The 27630-nt window shown below is 39.2% G+C and overlaps 1 protein-coding gene across 2 annotated transcripts in view; it reads right to left on the bottom strand.

Annotated features, from left to right (window-relative positions):
- The window catches only part of DUSP22 (dual specificity phosphatase 22), an 85972-nt gene that overhangs the window by 44288 nt on the left and 14054 nt on the right, over positions 1–27630 (bottom strand). For both annotated transcript variants that reach the window (XM_044668219.1, XR_006505792.1), the window contains exon 3: positions 18507–18589. In XM_044668219.1, coding sequence (XP_044524154.1) covers positions 18507–18589 — 83 coding nt within the window. The remainder of the gene's footprint in view (positions 1–18506; positions 18590–27630) is intronic.

The following is a 27630-nucleotide window of genomic DNA, read 5'->3' as shown; positions in this document are numbered from 1 at the left end:
CTACATTATAATAGGTAAGAGTTCTTTTTTAATATAGGATATTTTTTTTTTCTCTGAAGAATCCCCAGGTCAGCGCAGAAGATTAGCCCAAAGGTTTCTGATGACTAACAAATCCTGGCCTTCAAAATAGTCCCTTTATGAAACACCAACTCACCAAATGCTTTCCTCCTCCCCTACCATCTGTCTATATAGACAGATGGACCCATTTAAAGAAATCTGACAGGGCTATTTTTGTTTTCTACAGCTGCATCATCTTGTACCACAGAGGAGGAGGAAGCCCCAAACCACTTTGGTCACCAGGTAGGTAGGTAGAAGTACTCACAAAAGGAGCCTCTATCATCATCACAGAGTTTAGGAAAAGCTTTGTCTGGGATTCAGGATGCTGTTACTCTGCAAAAAACATCTTAAAAGTGGGTGTGGAGCCAAGAGGAAGCTATCTTAGGAGGAAAATGGCAGTCTTAATCAAGGTGGGATGCAACTTGAGTTTAACAGGGATATCTTGTTTCAGAGTGAATGTTGGTGGTAGTCAAGCTATTTCAACAAATGGTAAAGTCATTTATGGTAGATAACTGTAGAGCTGTGTTCCACAGAAAGCCCAGGGTGTTATGGGGCAGAGATCATAGGACCACGAGGGCAGCTACATGGCATAGTGGATAAAGTGTCAGGCTAAGAGTCAGAAAAACTTGTCTTTCTGAGTTCAAAACTGACCTCAGATATCTACTAGTTGTTGGACCCTGGACAAGTCATTTAACCCTGTTTGCTTCAGTGTCTTCATCTATTAAATAAACTAAAGAAGAAAATGGCAAACCATTCTAGTACCTATGCATAGAAAAGCTAATATGGGGTTATGCAGAGTCAGACACAATTGAAAACAATTCAAGAAGGGGCTGTAGGAATCATCTAGGTCAATTCCCCTAGATGAGGGAACTGTGAGTCACTTGCCCAATATCACATTAGGTAATAAATGTGGAGGTAGGATTTGAACTAAGGTCCTCTGATTCTGAATGTATTATTTTTCCACTCTTTGCTCCTTGAAATAAAGACAGTTCAGGGGGCAGCTGGATGGCTCAGTGGATTGAGAGCCAGGCCTAGAGATGGGAGGTCCTAGGTTCAAATCTGGCCCCAAACACTTCCTAGCTGTGTGACCCTGGGCAAGTCACTTAACCCCCATTGCCTAGCCCTTATCACTCGTCTGCCTTGGAGCCAGTACACAGTATTAACTCCAAGATGGAAGGTAAGGGTTTAAAAAAAAAAAAAAAAAAAGAAAGACAGTTCATTCTCACTTTGCTCCTTGAAATAAAGACACATGAAAGGCAGTTAATTCTCACTGATGTTACCTTTTCCAGGCCCCCAACTTAATGCTGCACCATCTAGAAGAACATAAAAAATGTGATGCCTTAAATGTTTTGAAAAACACCCAATTTAGTTTCCTAAACTAGAAACCAAGAGATCTGAGTTCTAATCCAGACATCCTATACAAGCCACCTCCTCCTCTACATTTGATTTCACTCCTACAAAATATGGGCAAAGTTATAGATTATTATATCTAGAAGGGACAGTAGAAATCATCTGGCCCAACCCCCCTCATTTTATAGAAGAAGAGAGAAAAAATAATGAAATGAGAATTCATCTAGTACATTGTGTTTGTTTCTAGGTGCCACCATTTTAAAAGGACACTGATGGGAGGCAGTTAAGATAGTTTAGTGGGTAAAGAGCCAGGTCTAGAGATAAGAGGTCCTAGGTTCAAATCTGGCCTCAGATACTTTCTTGGACAAGTAATTTAACTGCAGTTGCCTAGCCTTTACCACTCTTCTGCTATGGAACCAATACTTAGTATTGATTCTAAGACAGAAGGTAAAGGCTTAAAAAAAAGATGACAACCAGTAGGGTGAAGGACCTTGAGCCCATGTCACATAGGATCAATTGAACGAACTGGCCATGTTTAGCCTAGAAAAGAGAAAGCTCAGAAGGGGCATGAAAACTATCTTCAAGTGTTTAAAGAGGGGTCATCTTTGGGATGACAATTATAAGGGGGAAAGGATTATATTTGTTCTGCTTGGCTTCACAGGGCAAAACCAATAGCAAGGGGTGGAAATTAGAAGAGAGACCAATTTGGGCTTAATATCAGGAATCCCAACCTCTCCAGAAATAGAATGAGCTGCCTCAAAAGGGGTGAGCTCCCTAAAGCTTTTTAAGCATTAGCTGGATAACCACATTTCAGTTAAGTTTTAAATGGGGATTTCTTTTGTGCCCAGGTTGGCCAAGCTGGCTGCTAAGATCTCTTCCAAATCTCAAATTCTATAATCCTGTAACTCCCTTAAGGTCACATCTGCAATTAAAACTCAGGCCCTCCAGACATCAAAGTCCGGGGTTCTTTGCATTCATCACATTGCTTCCCCTTGCCTACTTCAATGCAATGTGGAGATTATGAATGCCTGACTTCTTTGCCTAGTTTCTAGAGGTCTCTGATCTCAAGTGGTCTACCCACTTACTGTCTCTCCCTGCCCTCGGGGAACATGGAGATGACCATCACACAGTGTGCCAATGAAAACAAAAAGGCTCTAAAAACCAATGCATATAGTGTGCAGTGCTCTTAAGAAAACCAAGATCTGGAAAGAAGTCCCTGCAGCGCTCACTTTAAGTTTCTCATGAGAAAGTCATCAATAAACAGCTGGCAATGCCCATATCTACTGATGAATGCTGATAACATTTGCTCCTGCTGTGCTGGCTACTGAGAGGGTAGAAATAATTTCTTCTTTCAAACACAGGTCTCCCCCTCACACCACCATGCCCACAGCCCCCTGCCCCAAGTTCTCCAAACAACCCAAGATACCACAGAGAGGGGAAAAGATATAAAATTAATAATTAAATGAGTCAATGTAAATACTTATGCCTTTCATAGAGAAAATTAAAACAGGTTTGACTCTCTCCCTTTCCAGATGTGCAGTGTCACATTGCCCACTTGCTCCCCACCTATCAGGTACAAGGCTTAAGTACAAATACAAACCAGTTCTAGTCAAAGCCAGTCTAAGTCTGAAACCTCCTTTTCTGTAAGTGGCCAGGAAATTAAATCCTTTTAATTTTTTAATCAATGGACTCTGTGGGCTCCCATCCAATGATTAATCACTTCACAATAAAACTGTTCATTGTAGGCTTTGAGGTCTGCCATCAAACACTACCTTAACTTAAATGGCATCAAACCCCAACCCCACATCTGGAAATGGAGCACTTTGAGTTTTATGTTAATTTTCTGTGTGGATGGTCTAAATACTTAAGACTGACAAATTTCAACAAGGCTATGCTCTCCAAATGAGATAGTTGTCAAATGCAGAGCACAGGACTAGGCATACAGTAGAAACTTAACAAATTATAAATTTATAATAAATATAACATAAAGTAGATATAAAATAGATAAATATACAAAATATATATTCTAAATATAATATAAAAAATATAAAAATAATGTTATTCCCTGCCTCTCCTCCAAATGATTCTGGCATGTCTACCTGATCACATGTTGTGTTTCATTCTCTACAGCCCCCAAATCATGGAACACACCAGATTCTCACACAGAAAATGCCTTGGTGCCACACACACCTCCATGCTTGTCTCTACCAAATTAATAACATTCCTCAACCTTGAAAACTTTGTTTAAGACTGACACATTCTCCATGGAATCTTTCCAGACTAATTCGATGAGCTATAGTCTCTCATATCATCCCATTCTCCAAAGTATCTAAAGCAATACTTTATGAGAGGGCATGAATTCTCTGCTAGTGAATGATGGAAAACATGTCTTTCAGGTATCAAGACATCATCTGCCACAATGTTGGCAAGGCCATCTTCACTGACCGGAAAGTGTACTGGGTTGTCTGTAGGGCAAATTGTCCAGATTTAGATTCTTAAATTAAGTATTGTGTAACTGGAAATTTTGTACCTTTAAAACTACATTACACAGGAGCCCACTGACTTCCTGTCATTACGTACTGACATAGGAGATAAATTCAGTGGATTTCCGGGGCTAGCGATCTTCTCTTCTCTTGGAATGAGGGCAGCTATGAATGTGGGACTTTTGAACAGGTAGATTAGCTTAGCACATGGTTTTATTTTGTTACCTTTTTATTCCTTTACCTCTAGTGATTATTAATAAATCTCATAAAAATATAATATATGAAGTTATTATTACATATTAATTTTAATTTTTACAGTATAACACTAAAATGCTAAAGTGCCTGCCCAAACAATTCTGAATATGCAAGGATAATTAATTACATCACTTGACAATTATTTTCTGTGGGATGAAATAAAGATTGTTAGAGCCAAAGACATTACCTAGAGGGCTTCAACCTAGACAGGGGATAAATGGGAACTCTCTTTGGAGATTCACCTAGAGTACCTTCAGGTTGTGTGATGGGTAACAGCTTTTTAAACAATCCTTCCTCCCCCCACTTCTATCACAGATACCCACTCAAAGACACTATGGTTGTGGCCACCAGGACTATACCAAAACTTCAAGAGTTATTTGACCACAAGAAAATTATCACATTCAGTGCACAAGACTGACAGAAGGGGCTTGGAAATCAAAAGAAGAAAAGGAAACATAAATGAGAACATACATGGAAAGGCAACCACCCAGGCACTGCTCAGTTAGAATGGACCTGACTATACTTTTTAGAGGCCACTGAATTTGTGGCCCTTTACTTCAGGTAAAATATGAGGAATAAAACATGGCCTTCTCCTATTAAACCACTTTCCCATTACTTCTGCCAATGACTGTCCACTGCTATAGCCAGACCCACCTCTTCATTAATGCTTGCCCAGGACAAATCCATTGCTGTGATTATGCTTTGTGTTATACTATTTACTGTGTCAGTCTCTCCTAACTAAACCCTATCTGTTTTTTAAATACATTGGAGAATTGCCAAAGCCAAGGAGGAATTTCCACAAGAGACTTTAGCCATGTGAAGAGGCAGAGAAGAGATGTTAAACAAAGGAGGGAAAGGACTAAGATTGAGGGATGCCTAAAAGCAATACAAAAAGGATCCCAACTTTGGCTCTTTCCTTAGCAATTTAAAGAATCAGCTTTTCAAGAATAAGGTTAGTCTCCTGGAGCAACCTGAGTATGAACCTGCCTGAGCCATGCTCAAGGTCTCCTCTACAGCTTTATGAAAGCACTAGGGCAGCAGCTAGGTAGTACAATGGATAGAGCATTGAGTCTGGAGTTCAAACCTGGGTTCAAATATGGCCTCAAATACTTCCTAGCTGTGTGACCATGAGCAAAGTTATTAACCCTCAACTGCCAAGCCCTTACTGGTCTTCTGTCTTAGAATTGATACTAAGACAAAAAGTAAGGGTTGAGGGAGGGAGGGACGGAGGGAGGGAGGGAGGGAGGGAGGNGCCCGAGTTCCATTCTCCTAACTGACAGGATTGCCTAGGGTAATTTTGCAAATGCAAGAGATCTTGCATAAATTCTGCATTACACTCCTCACAAATATTGTTATTTGACTATTCTTGCTTGTTCATTTCTTGTATCTTCTATTAAGTTATAAGTTCCTTAAGAATAAAGGCAGCTAAGTGGTACAGTGAGTAGAGGGCCTGGCCTAAAGATGGGAGGTGCCAGGTTCAAATCTGCCCTCAGATACTAGCTATGTTACCCTGGGCAAGTCACTTAACTCCCATTGCCTCTCCCTTATCACTCTTCTGCCTTGGAACCAATACACAGTATTGATTCTAAGACAGAAGGTAAGGGTTTTTAGAAAGAAAAAAAGAAGGAAGGAAAGGAAGGAAGGAAGGAAGGAAGGAAGGAAGGAAGGAAGGAAGGAAGGAAGGAAACTCCATTTTCACATGAAGTTATTATTCAATATCTTGGGCAGCCAGACACAGGAAACCTTTCCATGCACTTGACACCCTGAATATAACAAACTCAGATACAACTTAATTCAAGAAATAGCAACGACTAGACAGTTTCCGATACCTGCTGTCATCATTTCCATTTGAGTCATTTCTATTTGAATCTCAGCTGGCTTCAAATAAATTTACCTACACACATCAAAGCTGCAACAAGCCTTTGGTCTTTAGGGCAGAGATGGCACAGGGGATACAACAGAGTTCAGGCTGTACAGAAAGGTTTTTGAGGGCAGTGAACTTCACCAAGCCACACAACAGAAAAAGCCACAGGCATTTTGCACACCCAGACAATGCAAACCCTCCACTTTTGTCTGAATGGTTCCTCCTCAAACATCTCTGAAAATCTGCTCTCAAGACTTTCCTTTAAAGGAATACTACTCTTCTGTCTGAACAACTCATCAAAACTATGATTCAGTAACTCCTCTTGGAGTCTTCTAAATAAAGAACATACAGCCTAGTTGGGGGGTTCAATGCCCTTTGTATATGATTCTTGTCCATGTTTTCCTGCCACTCTAGAGAAGGGAAGGGGAGGTTCTTCTTTTTCCATGCCAGAGATTCTTACCTCTTGTTGTATCATGGACTCCTCTGGTAGTCAGGGGAAGTCTATGAACCCTTTCTCAGAATAATGTTCTTAAATGCATAAAATAAGAGTACAAGGGATTATAAAGAAATACAAGTATATTAGAATAATTTAAAAATTTTTTTTAAATTAGCAGACTCTTCCCTGGAATTCTGGGTGAGACTGACCCTGTATTTTGCAGGGATTCCATGCTGCCATCTCTACATAACACTCTCAGGCACAGCTAGGTAGATGGCTCATTGGATAGAGTCATGCCTAGAGAAGAAAAGTCCTGGGTTCAAATCTGGTCTCAGACAATTCCTATATATGTGACCCTGAGCAAGTTATCTAACCCCAAGATGTTGTCTTAAGTCTTGTCTCTACAGTATGTCTCTCACACTGCTGCTTAAGTAATCTTGATAATACAGCCATTTTGATCACATTTTAACTCTTTTACATAGCCTTTGTTGGCTCTCAATTAACTGTAATTTAAATAATTCAACAGAATAACAAATTAAATCCAATATTTATTAAATGGTAAAGCACTAGACTAGGTACTGGAGTTATAATAAGAAATATTTTCCCTGCCCTCAAGGAATCAAATAGATGTGGATCCAAGGGAACTATGAGACAATATAGAATTTGTTAGAAAGGGAAAAGTTCAGGGAAAAGCTAATTATAAATGTAATTAAAAATTTCAAAAGAAAAGTTATATGTCTCATTCTGAAGGCATCAGGGAAAGCCTCATGGACGACACCTAAACAGAGCCTTGAAAGAAATGAGGAAATTGATAAATAAATTTAGGGAAATAAAAAGAGAGAATTCGAAGGGACAACTAGGTGGCTCAGTGAATAGAGAGCCTGACCTGGAGATTGAGAGGTCCTAGGCAAGTCACTTAACCCCAATTGTCTAGCCCTTACTATTCTTCTGCCTTGGAACCAATATTTAGAGTTGATGGTAAGAGAGAAGATAAGGGTTTTAAAAAAAAAGAAGAGTCCATTCCAAGCATGAGGAGAGTACAATGAACACAGGTATGACAGAAGAGTATAGAAGAGAATGGGGCATCAGAAGTCTAATTTTTTTCTGGAATACAGTATTCAAAGGGAAATAATGTCAAAAACTGGAATTGGATTGTGGGAGACCTATGGGATTTACATTTTATTTGCAAGGCAACTGAGAAGGAATGAAGGATATGGAAAAGAGTGATAATGTAATCAGAGGAGCTGCATTGAGATTACTTGAGTAGTAATTTTGAGAGATGGATTTTAGAGAGAAGATTTAAGGAAAGACTGCAGAGGAGGCTATAAAATAGTCCAAGGCCTTCAAGGAGTAACCAGTAAATATGGACGAATGGGTAGCTGGGTGGATAGATATAAGAGATACAACAAAGTGTTTCCCAGTGCCTCAGACACAGAAGGCAGTTAATCATTGTTCATCAAATTGAATTGAATGGATGTGAGGAATAAGATAAAGGGAAGAGTCATAGATGACTCTAAAGTTTCAAGCTTCAGTGCCTGGAAGAATGGTAATATCATAAAGAAGAGAGAATTTGGGGTAGAGGGAAAGAGGGAGAAAGGGGGAAGGGGGAGGGAAACAGGGAGAGAGAGAGAGGGGGAAGGGGGGTAGGAAAAGGAGAGGGGGAGAGGGAAGGAGGGACAAAAAGGAAGGGGGGATAATGAGTTCAGTTATGAACATATTGATTTCGTGATACCATCATGTCCAATATCTGGATATTGACAAGTGGAGCTATGTGAGGTTGGAGATCTGGGAAGAAGTCTGGGTTGGAGAATCAGACTTAGAAGTCTTTTGCATAGGGTTAATAAAGGAAGCCATGGGAGTGAGTTCACAAAAGGAGAAAGTATTAGGGGGAATGGGGAGGAAAAGAGGACCAAAACTAGATTTTAGGGTGGTTATTGCATATTTAAGGTACAGAGAAAACTAAGGAATAAGAGTGGGATGTCATAGAAGTCAAGGAAAGTAAGAGAATTTTTTTAAAAGGAGATAGTTGACAATGCCAAATGCTACAGGTAAATCAATGAGGTCAAGAATTTTTTTAAAAGAGAGTGCTGTAGATAGAAAGCCATGCCTAGAGATAGGAGGTCCTAGGTTCAAATCTGGCTTCAGACACTTCCTTGCTGTGTGATTGTGGGTAAGTCACTTAACCCCCATTTCCTAGTCCTTACTGTTCTTCTGTTCTGCCTTAGAACCAATACACAGTATTGATCCTAAGACAGAAGGTAAGGGAGGGAGAGGGAGAGAGAGAGAACTGTATTATGTGATGCAGATGTCATTAATAGCATTTTTGGAAAGAAGAGTTTTTTATATCAACTTGGAGAAAGTCAGATAAGATTGCAAAGGAATAAAGAGTGGTAAGGATGGCAGACAAAGAGGACAAAGAGGGGGCAGCTGGGTAGCTCAGTGGATTGAGAGCCAGGCCTAGAGATGGGAGGTCCTAGGTTCAAATCTGGCCTCAGAAACTTCCCAGCTGTGTGACACTACCTACAGAGCAGAGGTCGGCAACGTATGGCTCTCAAGCCATATCTGGCTCTTTTGAGGGCCAGATATGGCTCTTTCTGCAGGAGCCATAAAGTCAATTTTTTTTCAGGAGTTGTTACAGGAGCGCACTGTGAGCACCATACGGTTCTCATGAAATTACATTTTTAAAAATGTGGCGTTCATGGCTCTCACAGCCAAAAAGGTTGCCGACCCCTGTTATAGAGTAAGGTAGCTAATCTCCCTAGTCCTGTTTTCTCATCTGTAAAACCAAGGTGTTGGACTAGTTGGCCTGAGGGCCCTTCTATCTCTATATATGATTTTATGATTCTTGTATCTCAACTGGTCATGTCATCATATATTCCAAGTGAGATGAGAAAAAAATTCTTTGGAAAAAAATTGTGTACAGATACTGCCAAAATCATCCCATTCTTATATAAGTTTAAATCCTCTTGCTACAAAATTGATGTCATCAAATTTTTTTTAAAGCCCAGCACCTCACAAAATCTGGTACATTGCTCACAAGGAGATATGTCATCTACGGATACTAGAAAACCCACAGTATGGAAATTAATAGAATAGTGGCTATCTTAGCACTGCACAGGGAATAAGGATACTTAAAATAAATTTTATGTCAAAAGTAAACTCAGGGCAACTTGATGGCTTAGTGGATAGAGAGCCAGGCCTAGAGACAAGAGATCTGGGTTCAAATCTGGCCTCAGACACTTCCTAGCTGTGTGACCCTAGGCAAGTCATTTAACCTCCACTGTCCAGCCCTTACTACTCTTCAGACTTGGAACCAATATACAGTATTGATTCTAAGATGGAAGATAAGGGTTTTTTTTAAAAAAAAGTAAATAACTCGGCTTCCTGCAGGTGCTCTGGTAAAGGACAAAGAATGAAAAATGAAACATACTCTGAAAAATTTACATTAGAAAGACATATTGGGGGGTGTTAATAACTTTACTGGCAGAGACTCAATATTATTTCCTCTGCACCAATAAACAACAGATGATACTTCACATATACAACAGTGGTTTTTGACTCAAAAAACCACCTACTCTGGTAAAAAGGAATGACTTCCCCAAACCAGTGACAAGAGATGGTCCCTGACGAGTGCTCACATCTGTTCACTGCAATAAGACATATACCATTTAGCATATTCAAAGTAAGGAATATCAATGCTAAACAACTCCATAAAATGAGATCTGGATTTAGTCTTGAAAAAAAAAATGCTGTTTTCTAAACGATCTGTTAGTTATCCTAATGGGCTGCTGTCATCACATTATATCTCTACTGAGAAATATGCCTAATGAATAAAGTATAAATTGCCAATCCTGGCATTCAAGACTCTCCCTAATCTGGCACTCAGCTCTCTTATATGCTTTGTCTTACCCTGAGCCTTGACATTTAAACCATTCTCTGGCTCCTCTCCTCTTTCTCTGTATCTTTACTTAAACTGTTCTCCATGACTAGAATAGACTCTACAGGACTCTCCCTTGTCTGGAGTTCTCTCTTTGCCTTCGAAGCCAAATTTTTTTGCCATCTCTTCTATGCCATCTCTTCCCTCAGGCAAAAGGTCTCCTCTTTTCCCCTTTCCCTCCTTCTCTTGTTCATATTCTCTCTCTCTCTCTCTCTCTCTCTCTCTCTCTCTCTCAATCCATTGATCACCAAATGACTCAAATTTGACAAAGATTTATTCACTGTGTAAGTTTTGCCTTCCCAGAACAATTCCTGGGCAAATGATTCAAGGGTGACCTGGGGAATGCTTTCCTGATAAGCAAAAAAATTTTCAAATTCAAAGTGAAATGTTAGAAAGGAAAAAAAAAATACCTCCACTGAGCCCAGAACCAATCCTACATGATTTTATGTCAGAGATACTAGGACTACTGATTTCAGTAGGAGTGTTTGTTCTGCATGTCTTGGTTACTAAAAAAATAAAACTTTTTTGGCCTACCGCCCCTTTTCCAGTAAAAATATTACTTAGCACCCTCTGGAAATTATGAAACTATTTATTGAACTCAGAATAGAATGTAATACAAAAAAAAAGTGTGGCCATCACCGCCCCCCTGGATTGCTGCAGCACCCACCAAGGGGTGGTAGCGCCCACTTTGGGAATCACTAAACTAGAGGAATAATTATTTTATTTTTTTAGTAACCAAGACATGCAGAACAAACACTCCTACTGAAATCAGAATTATTAGGTACCCTAAGTAATCATCAGGCCAGAGGATAAACAGCAGAATGGGAAAAATGATACACTGGGGCTCAGGGAGGCCCTAACTATGACCCTGGACAAGTGTTTTTACCCCTGTAGTGCTCTGTTTTCTCAACTATAAAATGAGTGGATTGGGCTAAATGAGTTCTTAATCTGATTTCCATGAACTTTAAAAAAATATATATTTTGACAACTATTGGTTTCCTTTGTAATCCTAAATCTCCTATTTTATGAATTGAACAACATTATCCTGAAAAAGGATCCATAAGCTTACCAGATTACCAGGGAGGTACAAGACTTTAAAAAAAGGTAAAAACCCCTGGCCAAGATGATTGCCAAGACCCTCCCAGTTCTGTGTCATTTTTTCCCATACAACGTCTTCAACTATATCATTTAGCTACCCCCTTTGATAGGTGGCACAGTGGATAGAGTGCCAACCCTGGAGTCAAGAGATCTTTAGTTCAAATTCAACCTTAGACACTTACGAGTTGTGTGACTTAATCCTGTGTACCTCAGTTCCTCATGTGTAAAATGACCTGGAGAAGAAAATGGTAAACCACTACAGTATCTTTGCCAAGAAAATCCCAAATGAGAATATGAAGTTAGACGCCACTGAAAAAATGACTGAACAACACAACAAATATATTGTTAGAAAATCTTGAGTGGCCCTAGAGATGGAAATGATGTGCAAAACTCTTTCAGGGAGGTTTTATTATTAATTCATAGCTTGCCTTAGCTCAATCCACTGAAATAAGTTGGCAATCTCCAATTTTCCCCATGCTATTTCACTCTGCAATTCTGGATAGGATCGTAGAATTAAAGAATAGAGATAGAAGGAACCACAGAGGTCATCAAACTGAATCTTCTCATTTTATACCTGAAAAAACTAATGACAAGGGAGGCTAAGTGACTGACCAAGGTAAATCTGGATCTGATTCTATTTACAACATATAACTCCATGTTCAAAGAGGTTAACAAATCTTTCACTGGTTCATTAAAGAGGCAATGAAAGCCTGCCCAAATCTTGAATACAAGACCTAGTGATGAGGTTCCAATCCATCCCATATGTTCAGGTTCATTTTTCCTCAGGTTGTTGAAAAGAATAATGGTTAACACTGTGATAGGAAGCTGAAAATCACTCCAATAGTGGAAACCAATAAGAACCAGTTCTAAGAGCAACTAGGTAACACAATAGGATAGCGTGCTGGCCCTAAAGTCAGGAGGCCCGAGTTCAAATCTTACCTCAGACCCTTACTAGCTGTGTGACTCTGGCAAGTCACTTAACTCTGTTTGATTCAGTTCATCTATAAAATAAGCTAAAGAAGGAAATGGCAAACCACTCTAGTATCTTTGCCAAGAAAATCTCATACGGAGTCAGGAAGAGTCGACATGTATGACTAAACAAGGAGAATCAGTTCTAATCTCTTTAAAGTTATAAGTGCCATAAGGGAGAAGCACTGGTGATATATCCTCCTGTATCCCCTGCTGCATAGAGAAGTTCTGAGCCTATAATAAGAATTCAACCAAAGCATACATTATGTTCACATCCTAGGAAATGATGGATGCCACCTTTGAATGACAGGGGAAACAGTTGGAAGGCATAAAATGTTCCCAGATGCCATGAGCCAGGGGCCAACATCAGTTGGCCTGGCAGTATAAATTCCCCTGACAGCCACTTGAAGGGGTCTTTGGTCTTTTGGGTTTTTGGTCCTTTAGATCTTTAGGTCTCTGAATCTTCCTAGCTCTTTATGTCCTTGGCCTCTGGGTGGTGAAGGGAGGCTGGGAGGTCTAGGAGAAGAGGATAGGAAAATCTGAATATAGTTCCTGAAGACTGTGAGAGCTAGTATATCACCAAACACTGATAGTGAAAAGCTCAGAGAATAACATTACCAACACAGCTTCATCAACAGCAGTTCCTATTCTCTGGCTTGGCTGTGGCCAGGCTGGTCCAGAAGGGTAGTAGAGAACAAAGCTCCAGCTTTTACTAAATCAATAGCCTCTAGGCCTGATTGTCAACTAGTTATAGATATTAGATTGACAGGGTCTCCAATCCCCCATTCCTTATCCTGTTTAACCTTTTCCTGATTATAGATTATAGATGAAGAGTGTTTAACAAGTACCTTCCTGAGTGGTCTTTCTATCACAACCACTGGGAAGGGAGTCGGCGCAGTCAGATTTCAAATGTGATCCAAAGCAAATCAAAGCCCTATAATAATTTATCCAACCTCAGGTTGCACCTGAAAGGGTTACCCATCCACCTAACCTTTCAGGGTCCTCCCTGGGCAACTGTTAGAGAAAAGGAGAAATTACAACAACTATCAAGGGTGATCGGGGTTGGTGTTCCTCCATCATCTGCAACTAGGGAGAGTGCATAGATACATTCACATCACTGTATACCTATATCTCCCTAGGTCCTTTTTGTTATAACACATGTCAATGAATAGGAGTTTTTAGAACAATGGGAATATTGATACCTAATCCTTAGGGTATCCATAGGCAATGAATCATGTTTATTTGCTAACTCCTTGATCTCTAGTTGGTTTAGCCTACCTGCACAACACTTAATTTATACCTATTAAATTCCATCCAAATAGGTTAGTTATTCTCTTAGAGCAGAGCTGATAGAGCCCTAGTTCAGGCCCTCACAATCTTTTGCCTGAACAGAGATACCTCATTCTTGTATCCTTAGCAATTAGGCACTATTTTAGTATAAAATACTCAAAATATCTTGAATGAATGTAGTGTAATGATGTTAAGAGGGCAGTGATCTCCTGAATCACAACAATACACGGCTACACTAGATAAGAGGACTCTAAAAACACCTAGATTCAATTTTTTTAAAAAGACATTTACATTTTATGACATTTTATGACATTTTAAAAAGACATTTACAACTATTCTGGGCAAGATGATTCTCTCTCTTTCCATCTCTGAACCACCTATCCTCTTGGCCAAATGACCAGGCTGGTAATCTGCATACTGTGTTTGCTTTAATGAAGGACAACAGAGACCCAAAGAAAGTCTATCTTCTCATCCTGCCCCTACACCACTCATCTCCATCAAGGTTCAGGATGAGCTTTTTAAACCTACTAGAACAAGATGGTCTAGTACTACACTTCATGGTCTTGAAAAAGGCAGTCCACACATCATATCCATTTTGGGTCTGAACACAACATGGTCTTTGCAACTAAGTTTGGCATCTAAGTCAGAATATTGGTTTGAAGAATTGATTGGTTCAGTGAGCTAAGCAAAGAACTAGAGGAAAGAGAACTCTAAAGAACTTTACTCCTATATAGTCTTGAGGTAGAGGAAAGATGGCAGAGTAGAAAGGGCATTCAAACCAAACTCTCCTAACACTCCCCTCCAAATAACTGTAAAATTATGCCACAAATTGAATACTGGAGCAGCACAGTCAACAAAAGATTGAAATGAGACATTTTTTTTCAGCCCAAGACAACTTAGGTAGTCAAAAAGAAAGAACTATGACACTGGGGCTGGTGCTAGTCCAGAGTGCAACAAGGCAGCAACACTAGCTATGGACCTTGGAGTTGTGACACAGCAAGAACAACAGTTTCAGGAGCTCTCACCAAGCAGAGACAGTAAGATGAATGGACAACTGGTCAAAAAGAGATTATAGGGGACCCCTATGTTGGCACTGAGTGCAGAACTAGGCATTGCTTGGCAACTCTAGAGCCAAAGGAACTCTAAAAGATTCTACTTCAATAGTCGACCACATGACTTCTTTTAAGGTTGACTTGTGGAAATCTTGGCTACTCTACTTCTAAAATGAAAATAACTATGCCATACTAGAGTACAAAATCATTAGAAAACCCTTGGTCAATACTGAGTATTTTCTAAATGCTTAATAATAATAATGCCTGGGAACAATTAGGTAGCTCAGTGACTAGAGATCCTGGCCTGAAGACTAGAGGTGCTGGATTCAAATCTGACCTCAGACTCTACCTAGCTGAGTAACCCTGGGCAAGTCACTTAACCTCCATTGCCTAGCCCTTACCACTCCTTTGCCTTGGAACCAATACACAGTATTGACTCTAAGATGGAAGGTAAAGATTAATAATAATAATAATACGTTAGCAGAATTCCAGGATTTTTAAAGATTATTCAAATATAGGGAGAAATAAATAATAAAATTCCCAGAACTCTTTTTAAAAAAGGTGGATATAATCTTTAAAGACCATTATATTAATGAGAAGGGGAAAAATATAAGTAAGAAGGGGAAAAACAGTCTGCCCATGGTTTTCTGATCTTAATTCTAATCCCAGGAATGCTACTAATCAAACTTTGGATTCCTCAACTGTTTAAAAAAAAAAAAAAGAAGGTGGTGAGGTTACATAACAATAGCTCCAATTTATATAATGCTTTAAGATTTACCAAATGGTTTCTCCACACAATTTTAGTAGGTAGTACAGCATCATTATTCCCATTTTGAAGAAGAGAATTCTGAGTCTCTGAGAGGTAAAGTAACTCCTCCAAGATCACATAACTAGTTAATGAAAGAGCCAAAATTGATACCCAGGTCTCATGACTCCAAAACTGGCCCTTTTCCCATTATGTCCACCATATTGCCTTTTACAATGAATCAGATGATTCCCTCTAGCTCTAAGATTTCATGATTCTGTAATTCCAGATCCAATAAGAATTTAATATCTTCATAGCCATAGACTGTTATATTCTCTATTATATCATAAAGAAAGGCAATCTTTATGATCTTCCAGACATTTATCCAAATAAAGAAAACTCCATACCTGTGAATTCATTCTGTGAATCTTAAGGCCACTCACTGTAGCTGAACTAAATACCCTGGCTACTCTTCTGATGACGAACTATTCTTAGCAAATGAAAATAAAAAGCATTTCCTGGTAGAGGAATTGTGGGACAGTGCTGGAATGTCCTCAGTAAGACTGGGAATGGCACTATAAATTATAGTTCCTTAATTCAAAGCAAATGCAAGGAAGAAAAGGTTCATAGAGATTTGAAAATGGAAGAAACTTTAGTGGTCACTTAAATCAGAGGTGACAAACCAGTAGCTAGTCCCAGTGACCTATATCAGAGCCTCCAGGTAACTGGGAAACATTTAACAAAATAAACAAAAAAAGAATAGAATAGAGACAGTGTTAATATGTGGTTTTCTAGGTCAATATGTGTATGATTTAGTGGCTCCCTCCCCCTTTCTATTTGAGTTTAACACCCCTAACCTAAACCAACAGTTTATAGAGAAGGGAAATAATTTGTCCCAGTTGACTTACCTATTAAAGAACAGTGATGGGATTTGAACTGAGAGGCACTGATTCTACCTCTACATCTAATATCACTTAAGCTCTAGTCTATCTAAAAACCTAGTACTTTTATAGTATCTTTGTTAACATAGCTATTTATGTAGAGTTTAAAGATTTGCAAAGCACTTCATAAATTTTATATCATTTGATCCTCACAACAACTCTGGGGGGGGGGAGAGGTGCTATTGTCCTCATTTTACGGATGAGGAAACTGAGGCAAGCAGAAAGTGACTTGCCCAGGTCACACAGCTATTGTGTATTAAATCCAAGTCCACCATTCTATAGACTACTTCCTTGACCTAGCTAATATTTCCTATTTACCTAGCTTACCAAAGAACTAAAGGCCTATTTATGACCTTGTATTCAGATAAGTATTAGGATATCCTTTATGCTTACTGAAACTTTAACAGATGTGGTACCTAAAGAAAAATGGGTATTTTTCAATGAAAACAGGTTAAAGCAGAATTCTCTCAAAGCAAGCCCTCCCAGTCCCCCACCCTCTAGCCACCACACCCTAAAAAAGAAAAACACACACCTTTAAAAAAAAAACTGTTTCGTGGCTATCATTTGTAAGTTAGAGGGTCAACGCTAATTCACAGAAATAGATTTTACTCCGAACCAATAGCTCAAACCATCCATCAGCTTCAACTTGAAAATGTTTTTGGAATTAGTGTACAACAACAGACAGACACACCCTGTTTACCCTGACACACTTGAAGAACAATAACAGCTTCTCCACTAGTCTCTTATGCTGCAGAGCCCCAGGAAAATAACAAGTTTCAACTCACCTTTAATTGCCTTTTTCCTAAATGCCAACCATGGCTAATTGAGCCTAAGTGGGAAAGCTCAGGAAATTAAGTGCCTAAGCCTTTCTGAGTCCTAGACACAGGAGCTGGCTTTGAAAGAAACAATGGGAATGGTTTTTAAGAGTGCTTGAAATTCAGAGGAAAATGCAGGGGGCCAGCTTTCTCTCTCTTACCATTGAGTCAATGGGGCTGCCCCCACCAGGGAAATACTACGAACCTAACTTCACTTGGGACCAAACACATCAGTGAGGATAGGCAAAATTAACACTGCTAATGATTTCACAGTCAGAATACAGAAATCTGTGGCAATTGGCAGTGTAAAAGATTAACTGTGATATTTACATAATACACAATTAATGCTAAAGAAATTAAATTTTCGCTATCGTTACTAAGAATGGTTGAAGTTAAGGCTTTGAAACATGCTCATGTTTAATATCTCAAGGGGTGATGGGGAGTTAGGAGGGACGGAGGGAAGGAGAGAATTCGGGACTCAATATTCTTTGAAAAATGTTGGAAACCGTTTTTTACATGTAATAGGGAGGAATGAAATTTTTTAAAAAAGAAACATGCTCATATGTGGAACGTGTGAGGTAAATATTTAGGAGACCACCAACTCAGTCCATCTCAGAAAGACTCAATATAGGAGTCACAGAGTCACGTGTCCCCCAGCATCCCCCAGTGTCAGCGCCTACATCCTGGTGTAACGTCACCATAGAGGGAGGAGGGAGAAGGCATGACATCTGAAAGCCATTGACCTAGGAAAGATCCAGGGGCTGGAAGAAACAGAAGTTTGAAAAGCCAGCTCAGGAAGCTAAGGCCCTTTTTTTTCCAGACTGGACTTGAACTAACTCTCTCTGGACTAGCTCTCTTCTCCCTTACCCCTCCTTATCGATTGAGCTCTTGATGTCTGGCAAAAGGAGGCAAGGCTTGGAGTGGGGGTAACAATGAGGAACTGGATTTTCTAGAAGGCTCTCTCTTTCTCTTTACTAATAAATGCTCATAAATCTAGTAATAAGCCTCCAGATTAATTTTTATTAATAATAGGAAAGAATAATATATTACATGTGATAACAGGAAAGAATATATTATATGTGATAAAGTATATAAAATATACATGTCATATAATATTACCATGTAAGTACTATATATAATAAATAAGAATAAGAAGCAGAAGTACATAGAGACATATTACTGACATAGATGGGACAAGGGTGTGCTGGTCTTACCTCAAGCATAGGTCTGGCGCTATCATGGATGGAGAGAATGTGTGTAACTTTATTCTTGCTCAGCTGCTCTGCATCTCTAGCATCTGTGATCAAAAAAGAAAAGAAAAAGGAAAAGAAAGCCAAAACACAATTACTACTTCTGAAAGCTTATTGTAAAACTCAAGACAGGATAAAAAGAAATAATAAAATCAACTTGGTTCTCTTGAAACTTCATAAATTTAAACACTCAGAACATATCTGGTTCTGGAGGGAAAAAAGCTACTAAAAAAAAACAAACTAGAGGGTGGCTAGGTGGATCAGTGGATGGAGAGCCAGGCCAGAGATGGGAAGTCCTGGGTTCAAACATGGCCTCAGACACAGCCTAGCTATGTGATCCTGGGCAAGTCACTTAACCCCCATTGCCTAGCCCTTTCCACTTTTCTGTCTTGGAACAATACACAGGATTGATTCTAAGATGGAAAGTAAGCATTTAAAAAAAAAAAAAAGAACAAACTACATGTAGTTTGACATTTTTACAAGCTTTCAAAGGATGAAACTGATTAACTGTTTCACTGTCTTTAGGAAGAAAATCAAAGTCCTCAGATAGCACTTGTAAATCAGAGACTGCTGAAATACAACCAACTGACAATTTAGATGTTTCAAAAGTTAAAACCAGGTAATTATCTTTTAATGAGAGGAACCTTAGGTAAAACTAACAGCAAAATAGCACCACGTGGAGGGGAAAGGAACCTGTCAGGCAATTAATTCTCCAGGCATGACCAAGCAAGTATACATGGTGAGGTGGTTTCATAACATCTATATTCACTTTAGAGCAGCAAGAAAAATAAAAACTCTACAGTCAGAAAATCCCAGAAGAATCACTGTGAAATCATTGGTTGGCTATTGAATAACTTGCATCCTGGACCAACAGGGTGCCAGGAACTCGTTTCCCCCTTAAATCCTAGTAGCCTATAGAAAGAAAAACAAGAGAACTTTGTTCTCGTGGATATCAGTGACTGCTCCAGTGCAAGAGGAACTGGCAACTTCTGTTGAGTCCCAAAACAAGTGAGCAGCCCAGCAAGAATGTAAGTTGCCACCATACTCCTCTCCCATGTTGGCCTGGAGTCAGCACTTAAAGACCAAATCAATATCATGGTATAAGACTATGGAATTTTGGTATGAGATGGTAAAAGGCAAGAATTATTATTTTTAAATAATTAGAATTCAAATGCTGATTTTACTTTACAACCAAGAAATCTCCTTTTAAGCCCAGATGTTATCAGATGTTAGAATTGCCATCATGCCAACTTCTCTCCCTGACCATTACTAATTGTAAGTTGGAATGTCAGAGCAAGGACAATTTTGCATTTAGCCAAAACTAAAACCACATGGATTTAATTAGAGTTTCCAATACATACACATCATTGGAGGCTGATCATTAAATCCTATATTTCAGACAGCAAGTACAACAGACGCTGTCCTTATTTTCTAGAAGCTTACCTTACTGAGTGGGTGTGATATCAACAAAGATGAGCACGTAGGACGAAATGTAAATAAAGTGAAGCATGAAACAAAAATTCCAAGGTAATTGTCTCGACAGTCACACCATACTAGCTGTATGACTATAAACAAGTAAATTTAACCTCTCCTGACTTCGGTCTCCTCATATGTAAAATGAAGGGTCTACACTAGTTTACAGGGGTTCTTAACCAGGGATCCATGAAAATTTTTGATAACTATAATCCCATCTAGTTGGTTTCCTCTGTAATCCTATGTATTTGTGTTACATATTTAAAACTTTTTTTTTTAAATAAATCCTTGCCTTCCACCTTATAATCAATTCTACGTATTGGTTCTAAGGCAGAAGAGCGTAAGAGCTAGGCAATGGGGATTGAGTGATTTACCCAGGATTACATAGCTGGGAGTGTCTGAGGCCACATTTGAACCCAGGACCTCCTATCTCTAGACTTGGCTCTCAATCCACTGAGCTACCCAGCTACACCAACTCCCCACCCCCTCAAAATTTGTTATTTTGAGAACAGGTCCACAGACTTCAATGAACTGCCAAAGGGTTTCACAAAACAAAGATTAAGAAACTCCTAGCTGTGTGACTCTGGGAAAGTCACTTAACCCCCACTGCCTAATCCTTGCTGCTCTTCTATTGATTCTATTGATACTATTGACATAGTATTGATTCTAAGACAGAAGGTAAGAGTTTTTTTGCTTTGTTTTGTTTTAAAAAAGGAGGATTAGATATATTTTGCTTGGCCCGAAGAAATACATTTACATTTAAGAGCAATAGGTGGAAATTGCAAAGAGAAAATGTAGGCTAGATAGCAAGAAAAGCTTGCCAGAAAGGATATGTAGAAGCCCCCTGGATCAGGAGTGTAGTAGGTTATCCCTCCACTGGGGACCTTCAAAAGCCACTTCTTGGGTATATCTAGATGACTGCTGAGGTTCCTTCCAACTCTAAAATTCTATGATTCTGCGATTATTAAATACCTTTTCCTTAGGAGAGTAAACTCCACCACCACACATTCCCCCATACTTCCAATTCCTATTCTCTCAGCTAAGGCTCCAGGCTCCTTATTCAAAATTTATTATACTCTTATTCAAATATTATTATCCTCTTATTCAAAAGCTCTGAGAGCAAATACTTTTCATCGCTCCTCAAAAAACCAGAAACTTCAAATCCTCAACACATGCAGAAATTATGCATGGTCCAGGAAGTTTGGGTCAGATTCCTCCCCAGCCCAAAAACAGCAGTGGGGTCACCTAGACCACACTCCTGAGAAATGTAGAAGTAGTGGCAGCAAGGTCAGTGGATAGAGAGCCAGGGCTATAGAAGACAGGAGGTCCTGGATTCAAATCTGACCTTAGACCCTTCCTAGCTGTGGGCCTTGGGTAAGTAGAAAATGTAGAAATTGATTGACACCTTGGAAATCAAGGTATTCCTCTCTGCTACCAAGTTTCAATGTCATTTCTAAGCCAGAAAACATTATTTACCAACATAGTTATAGTCTCAACATGCAACAACACTATAGCCCATGTAACTATTTTTAGTACCACATCTTTTTGTGACATGGCAGAAGGCAACAAAATGTCATCTTTGTAAAATGTAATTCAACAAACATTTATTAAATACCTACTAAGTCCCAGGCAACTAGGAGGCAAAGTGGATAGAGTGCTGGGTGTGGTATCAGGTTTAAATCTGGCCTCAGACACTTACTTAGCTCTATGACCCTGGGCAAGTCATTTAACCCTGTTTGCCCCAGTTTTCTCATCTCCAAAGTAAGCTAGAAATGGAAAGAGCAAACCACTCTAGCATCTCTGCCAAGAAAACCTCAAATGAGGTCACAAATAGTCAGAGAGGACTGAAACAACTAACAAGTCCCAAAATTCAAAGATGAACAATCCAATGTCTGCCCTCACAGAATTTAGAACCTTTTTATTGGAGAAATGCAAAATGTATGGAAAGAAATAAATATTACACACACACACACACACACACACACACACACACACACACACACACACACACGCACGCACGCAGAGTTAAGCTATTTGAATGACAAACAATTCCCTTAATTTGGAGCCTAAGGTTTCTTCAAATCTAAGTTGACTGGGAAGACATCAGATGCTATGCAAAGTGAAGTGAGCAAAGCAGAAGAGTGCTGTACACAGTAACAGCAATATTGTTAAGGATAATCAACCTTGGAAAACTTAGCTACTCTGTTCAAGACAACGATCCAAGATAATTCCAAAGAACCCAAAATGAAAAATGCTATCTGCCTCCAGAAAGAACTGATCAACTTCTAATGCAGACTGAAGAGTACTTTAAAAAAAAAAAACCTTTTGTTTTACTGTTTTACTCTTTTTGTGTTTTCTTTTGCAACATGTCTTAGTCAGAAAAATGTAGGCTATATCTTTTCTTTAGGAATCATCCTTTTCTTTCTGATTAATAAAATATTAAAATATTAAAATCTACAGCCAGGCTCAATATTTTTAATCTTAACAGAACTATTTTCATGATCTTGGAAGTATAATTAAAATTAAATTCCTTGCTTTATCAGGAATGGGAAAGATTAAGAGAGAATGTGGAAGCAGCTAAATGGTCCAGTGGATAGAGAGCCAGGCGTAGAGACAGGAGGTCCTGAATTCAAATCTGAACTCATATATTTCCTAGCTCTGTGACCCTGGGCAAATCACTTAAACCCCACTGCCTAGCCCTTATTAGTCTTCTTGGACTTAGCCTTGGAACCAGTATAGAATATAGATTCTAAGATCTTAAACCCAACTGCCTAGTGCTTAACATGAAGCCTTAGAATCAATACTTAGTATCAATTTTAAGACAGAAGGTAAAGGTTTAAAAAAAAATAGCAAGTTCCTATAAGAACAGTCAAGAATCCTAAAGCCTAGCTTAAGCAGAGAAGTAAGATAAAGGCTAAAAACCACCCAAAAAGGCTTTTATTTAAGTCTTGGCCCCTAGGGACCAAGAGGAAAATTAGAGAAGGGAAAGAACTACTCTTTCGTGAATGAGGAAATAATGGACAATGGAAAGAAGGCAGAAATACTCAGTTCCTTTGTTAATTCTATTTTCCCAAGAAAAGAGAATGATCATTAGACTGGCTATGAAGGGGGTGGGGGTGGGGGGATCATGTAAATAGAGGAGATTAAGAAAATACCCAGCTACTCTCAATTATCACCTAGCCAAAGCAAATTGTTCTTGTGATCATAAAAAAAATTATAGATGTGATTTTTTAAAACACTAAGGGTTATCATCTTTGAGGAACTGTGGCCAATAGGAGAGATATCATAGAACTGAAGGCGGGAAATCTTATCCAAAAAAGTCAGTGAGATTCATGTAAAATGCTGGCAAAATTCTGGGATGATTTTGAAAGTGATGGTTTGTAAGCCCCTAGAAAACAAAAAGTTGATTACTTTGAACTTTTATGGGTTCATTTTTAGTCATGTTAAATCATTTGACAAGGTTACTAGGCTAGTTCACTGGAGATGAAATGAATGGAAAAACATTTAGGCAAATACTATGTTTCTTTTTTTTTTTTTTCTTTAAACTCTTACCTTCTGACTTAGAATAGATACTGAGATTCAATTCCAAGGCAGAAGAGCAGTAAGGGCCAGGCAATTGGAGTTAAGTGACTTGTCCAGGGACACACAGCTACAAAGTGTCTCAGGCCAAATTTAAATCTAGGACCTCCCATCTCCTCCAATCTTAGCTTTCTATCCACTAAGCTGTCTCAATGCCCCTGGCAATCACTATGTGCAAAACCTAGACTAAACCCTGGAGATACAAATAGAAAAAGCAAGACGGTCTTTGCTCTCAAGATGTTCTTCTCTAATAAGGGGAGGCAACCCCCATATAAGGTTTCCGTTGTAAGTCAAATGGAAACTCTCAGTGGTCCTCAGGGTACAGCATCAAAATAGATGGCAATACATCTTCTTTAATGTCATCTCCATTCATTTAAAAAAAAACCATAGCAATTTCTAATGTATCATCTGGAAATGCCAAGGATTTTGGTGACAAGAGTTTTCTTGTCTGAGCCTTCAGGAAGGATGGCTGCTGAGGATGTGAGGACTTTAGTAGTGGCAGAGAAAACTGTCAGGTCACATTTCCACAAGAGCTGAGTCCTTGAATGATGCCCTTACAGGAAGGGCTACAAACCAAGCTGGTGGTCTGGAGGATACTACAGATCTCAGGGCTCATTTGCTTACCTGCCAGCCAGTGGCAGTTAGCTGGCAGTTGGTATTGATGGTGGCAAGGATACAGTGCTTGAGAAGCTTACATAAAAGGAAGGTGAAGGGGAAGGAGAGAAGGAGAGATAGGGGAAAGATTCAGATCAGAAATGAAGAAGTTCAGAGCAGTACAATCTATTAAGAAATGAAGAGAAGACTCCTTAAATGGAGGTTCTGGAAAGTGAGGTGCAGGCTTTGGGGACTTGCTCAGGGTCACCCAGCTAATAAGTATTTTCGGTTGGATTTGAACTCAGGCATTCTTAACTCTAGGTTCAAAGCTCTATATACCATTTGATTGCCTAGCTGAATCTTCTCCTAGAGATGCAGCATGGAATCATTGCTAATGATCCAGGCATAATGGCTAATAATCAGAGCCAGGAAGATCTGCTGTCTAGTCCCATCTTTGATACACATAGGCTATGAGACCCCTGGGAAATCAGTTAGCCTTGCAGAGTCGGCAGCATCCATCAGCATTGGTAACTGGAGATTACTAATCTAAGAATTCCCCCTATCAATGAAATCACAGATATATTCCTATCCACTATCTTTTCTATGTAAGATGGCCATGGAAAAAGGAATGCTTGTATAAAAGACTACCTGGTAATATCTCTGGCACTCTTCAAAACAAAAGTGATTGGGGGAGGGGGGTGGCTAGGTGGCTTAGTGGATTAAGAGCCAGATCTAGAGATGGGAAGTCTTGGATTCAAATCTGGCTGCAGACACTTCCTAGCTGTGTGACTCTGGGCAAATCATTTAACTCCCATTACCTAACTCTTAATGCTCTTCCATCTTGGCACCATTCAACACATAGTATTGACCTTATAACAGAAGGAGACACATGTTAAATCCAGTGGAAATGCATGTCGGCTGGGGAGGGGGGTGAAGGGGAAAGTAGAAACATGAATCATGTAACCATGGAAAATTTTTCTAAAAAATAAAATTTTAAAAATAACTAAATGAATGAATGAGTGAGTGAGTGAATGAATAAATAAATAAACAAATGAGCAGGCCAAAAAACCCAAATAAATAAATAAATGGGTAGATAAAGACAGAAGGGAAGGATTTTTTAAAATAAATAAACAAAATAAATAAAAGTAATAATACTCGTTTGGGTCCTGACCAAGTCCAATTGTATTTAGTTTGTCAGTTCAGAAAAGAATCAGCTCTTTGAGAAATACTCTAATTACAAAGTACAGATAAATTTATAGTTTCTTTTCAGTAATACAGTCAGGTCAAGTCAGGTTGTCTTTTTAAAGGGCTGTCCCCAAATGAAATTGGCCTCATATTATGCTTCATAAAACTTAAACGCTGGTTCTCTGAATTAACCAATGACAAAGAGGGCCAGAGCATTAAGCCAGAAGGAACAAGGAAAGGTAGGGAAGAGTGTATGGTTATAAAGGTTGCTCAGAGTGCCAGGCTCTCTCAGATCTTTCTCTAGCAGAATCCCAGAGACAGCAAAGGGAGAGGAAAGGAACATGAGAACTAGGTAAGTATGCTGAAAATCTTAGGGATCTGGCTAATGGACCCAGGACTAATATATCACCTACTATTTGTAAAAAGTGCTGCCTCTGTGCTCATAAGAGATAACAACACAGCTGAAATGAGACACAGACACAGACAGACACACCCCCAAGTTAAATGCAAGAATGATGCAATAGTAGGACAATATGACAACCCAAGAAGTGTCTAAAGGCAGTATTTAATTCATTTAAAATGTCAAGTGATAAAGGATAAAGGCTATCATTTCTGATGGAAAAAGAGATTATGTTAAGGAAACTGAGCAGACTTTTCTACTCAGAACAGAGAAGTGAGGACTACAAATGTAGAATGCGGTATACATTGTCAGATGGTTTTCCCGGAGCCAAGAAGGTCTAAGTTTGCATCCTGCCTTAGTCACCTACTAGCTGTATGATCTTGGGCAAGTCACAGAATCTCTCTCAGCCTTAGTTTCCTCATCTGTACAACAGGGATGACAATAGTACTTACCTCATAGGATAGTTGTGAAGCTCACTTAAAAATGCTTTGCAAACCTTAAAGCCCTATATAAACATTATTATTACAAAGGTTCAGCTGAGAAGGATTAAAGGGAAATAATGATGGAATGAGAAAAGGCAATGAAAAACTTTATTATCATTATTATTATTACAAAGATTTAATTGAGAGGGATTAAAGGGAAATAACTATAGTGTGAAAAAGGCAATGAGAAACTCAATGATTGTTGTTACTATTATTATTATAAAAGTCCAGTTGAAAGGGATTGAAGAGAAATATGGATGGTAAAGAAAATGCAATAATAAACAATAAATTATTAGGCTTATTATAATTACAAAGATTCAGCTGAGAGGCATCAAGGGACATGACTATGATACGAGAACAAAAGACAAAGATAAAAACATAAAAAATAATTATAGCTAGCATTTACATATCGCCTTAACATTTTATATCTGATAATTCAATTCTCACAACTACCATGGGAGGGAAGTTCTATTATTATCTCTATTGTACAGATGAGAAAACCAAGCCAAGAGAGGTTGTGACCGCCCAGGGTCACCCAGCTACTAAGTGCCTGAGGCAGAATTCAAAATACAAGTCTTTCTGACTCCAAGTCCAACCTCAAATCCACTGTACTACTCACTACAAGCAAAGATGGGCTAAGTCAGCTTCATGGAGTTGCTACGATTTAAGCTGAGCCTTATAGTATTTTGGAGGAGAGTCTGAAAGGTAGAAATGAAGAAAGACATATGGTAGCCCACTCTAACAAGGGAGGTGAAGTTAGGTAGAAAAAGTAGGTTGGGGTCAGACGGTGACAGGCTTTAAACTCCAAAGTGAGAAGCCTGGATTTAGGTGGTCTTCTATAATTGGGTTCCAATGTACTTGTTCATCTGTCTTTCACATTACTCCCTCCACTCCAAGAACTCCATGTTCCAGCTAATCAGGACTACTAAATGCGCCGCAAACTCCAAAATCCATCCTGACCTGTGTGTGTTCACAAAGGCCACCTCTCCCCTTCATGCCTAAAATATGTTCCTTCACCTCCCCCTCTCTCAGGGGGAGATTACACTTAATGGTGTACATGCCTGTGTACACCGACATATGTGTGTACGTCCTACCCAAATGGTGTGCAAACCTTTAAAGTACTATGTAAATTGAAATTCTCATAATGTACACTTGCCCAGGCATTCTGTTTTTTTGTTGTTGTAGTCTCCTAGCACCTAACCTAGGTCCAGAGCCCAAAGCACTGCATAGGTGCTTCAAACATGAGCCTTGAAATGACTAGGCAGCTAGATGGAACAGTGGATAGAACTCCAAACCTGGAGCTAGAAGGACCTGAGCTTAACTCTGGTCTCAGACACTTCCTAGCTATGTGACCCTGGGCAAGTCACTTACCCCC

This window comes from Gracilinanus agilis, chromosome 1, assembly GCF_016433145.1.
Source record: "Gracilinanus agilis isolate LMUSP501 chromosome 1, AgileGrace, whole genome shotgun sequence".
In the NCBI taxonomy this organism is placed as follows: domain Eukaryota; kingdom Metazoa; phylum Chordata; class Mammalia; order Didelphimorphia; family Didelphidae; genus Gracilinanus; species Gracilinanus agilis.
Note: the sequence above shows the minus strand (reverse complement) of the source record. Positions and strands in the feature narration are given on the sequence as shown.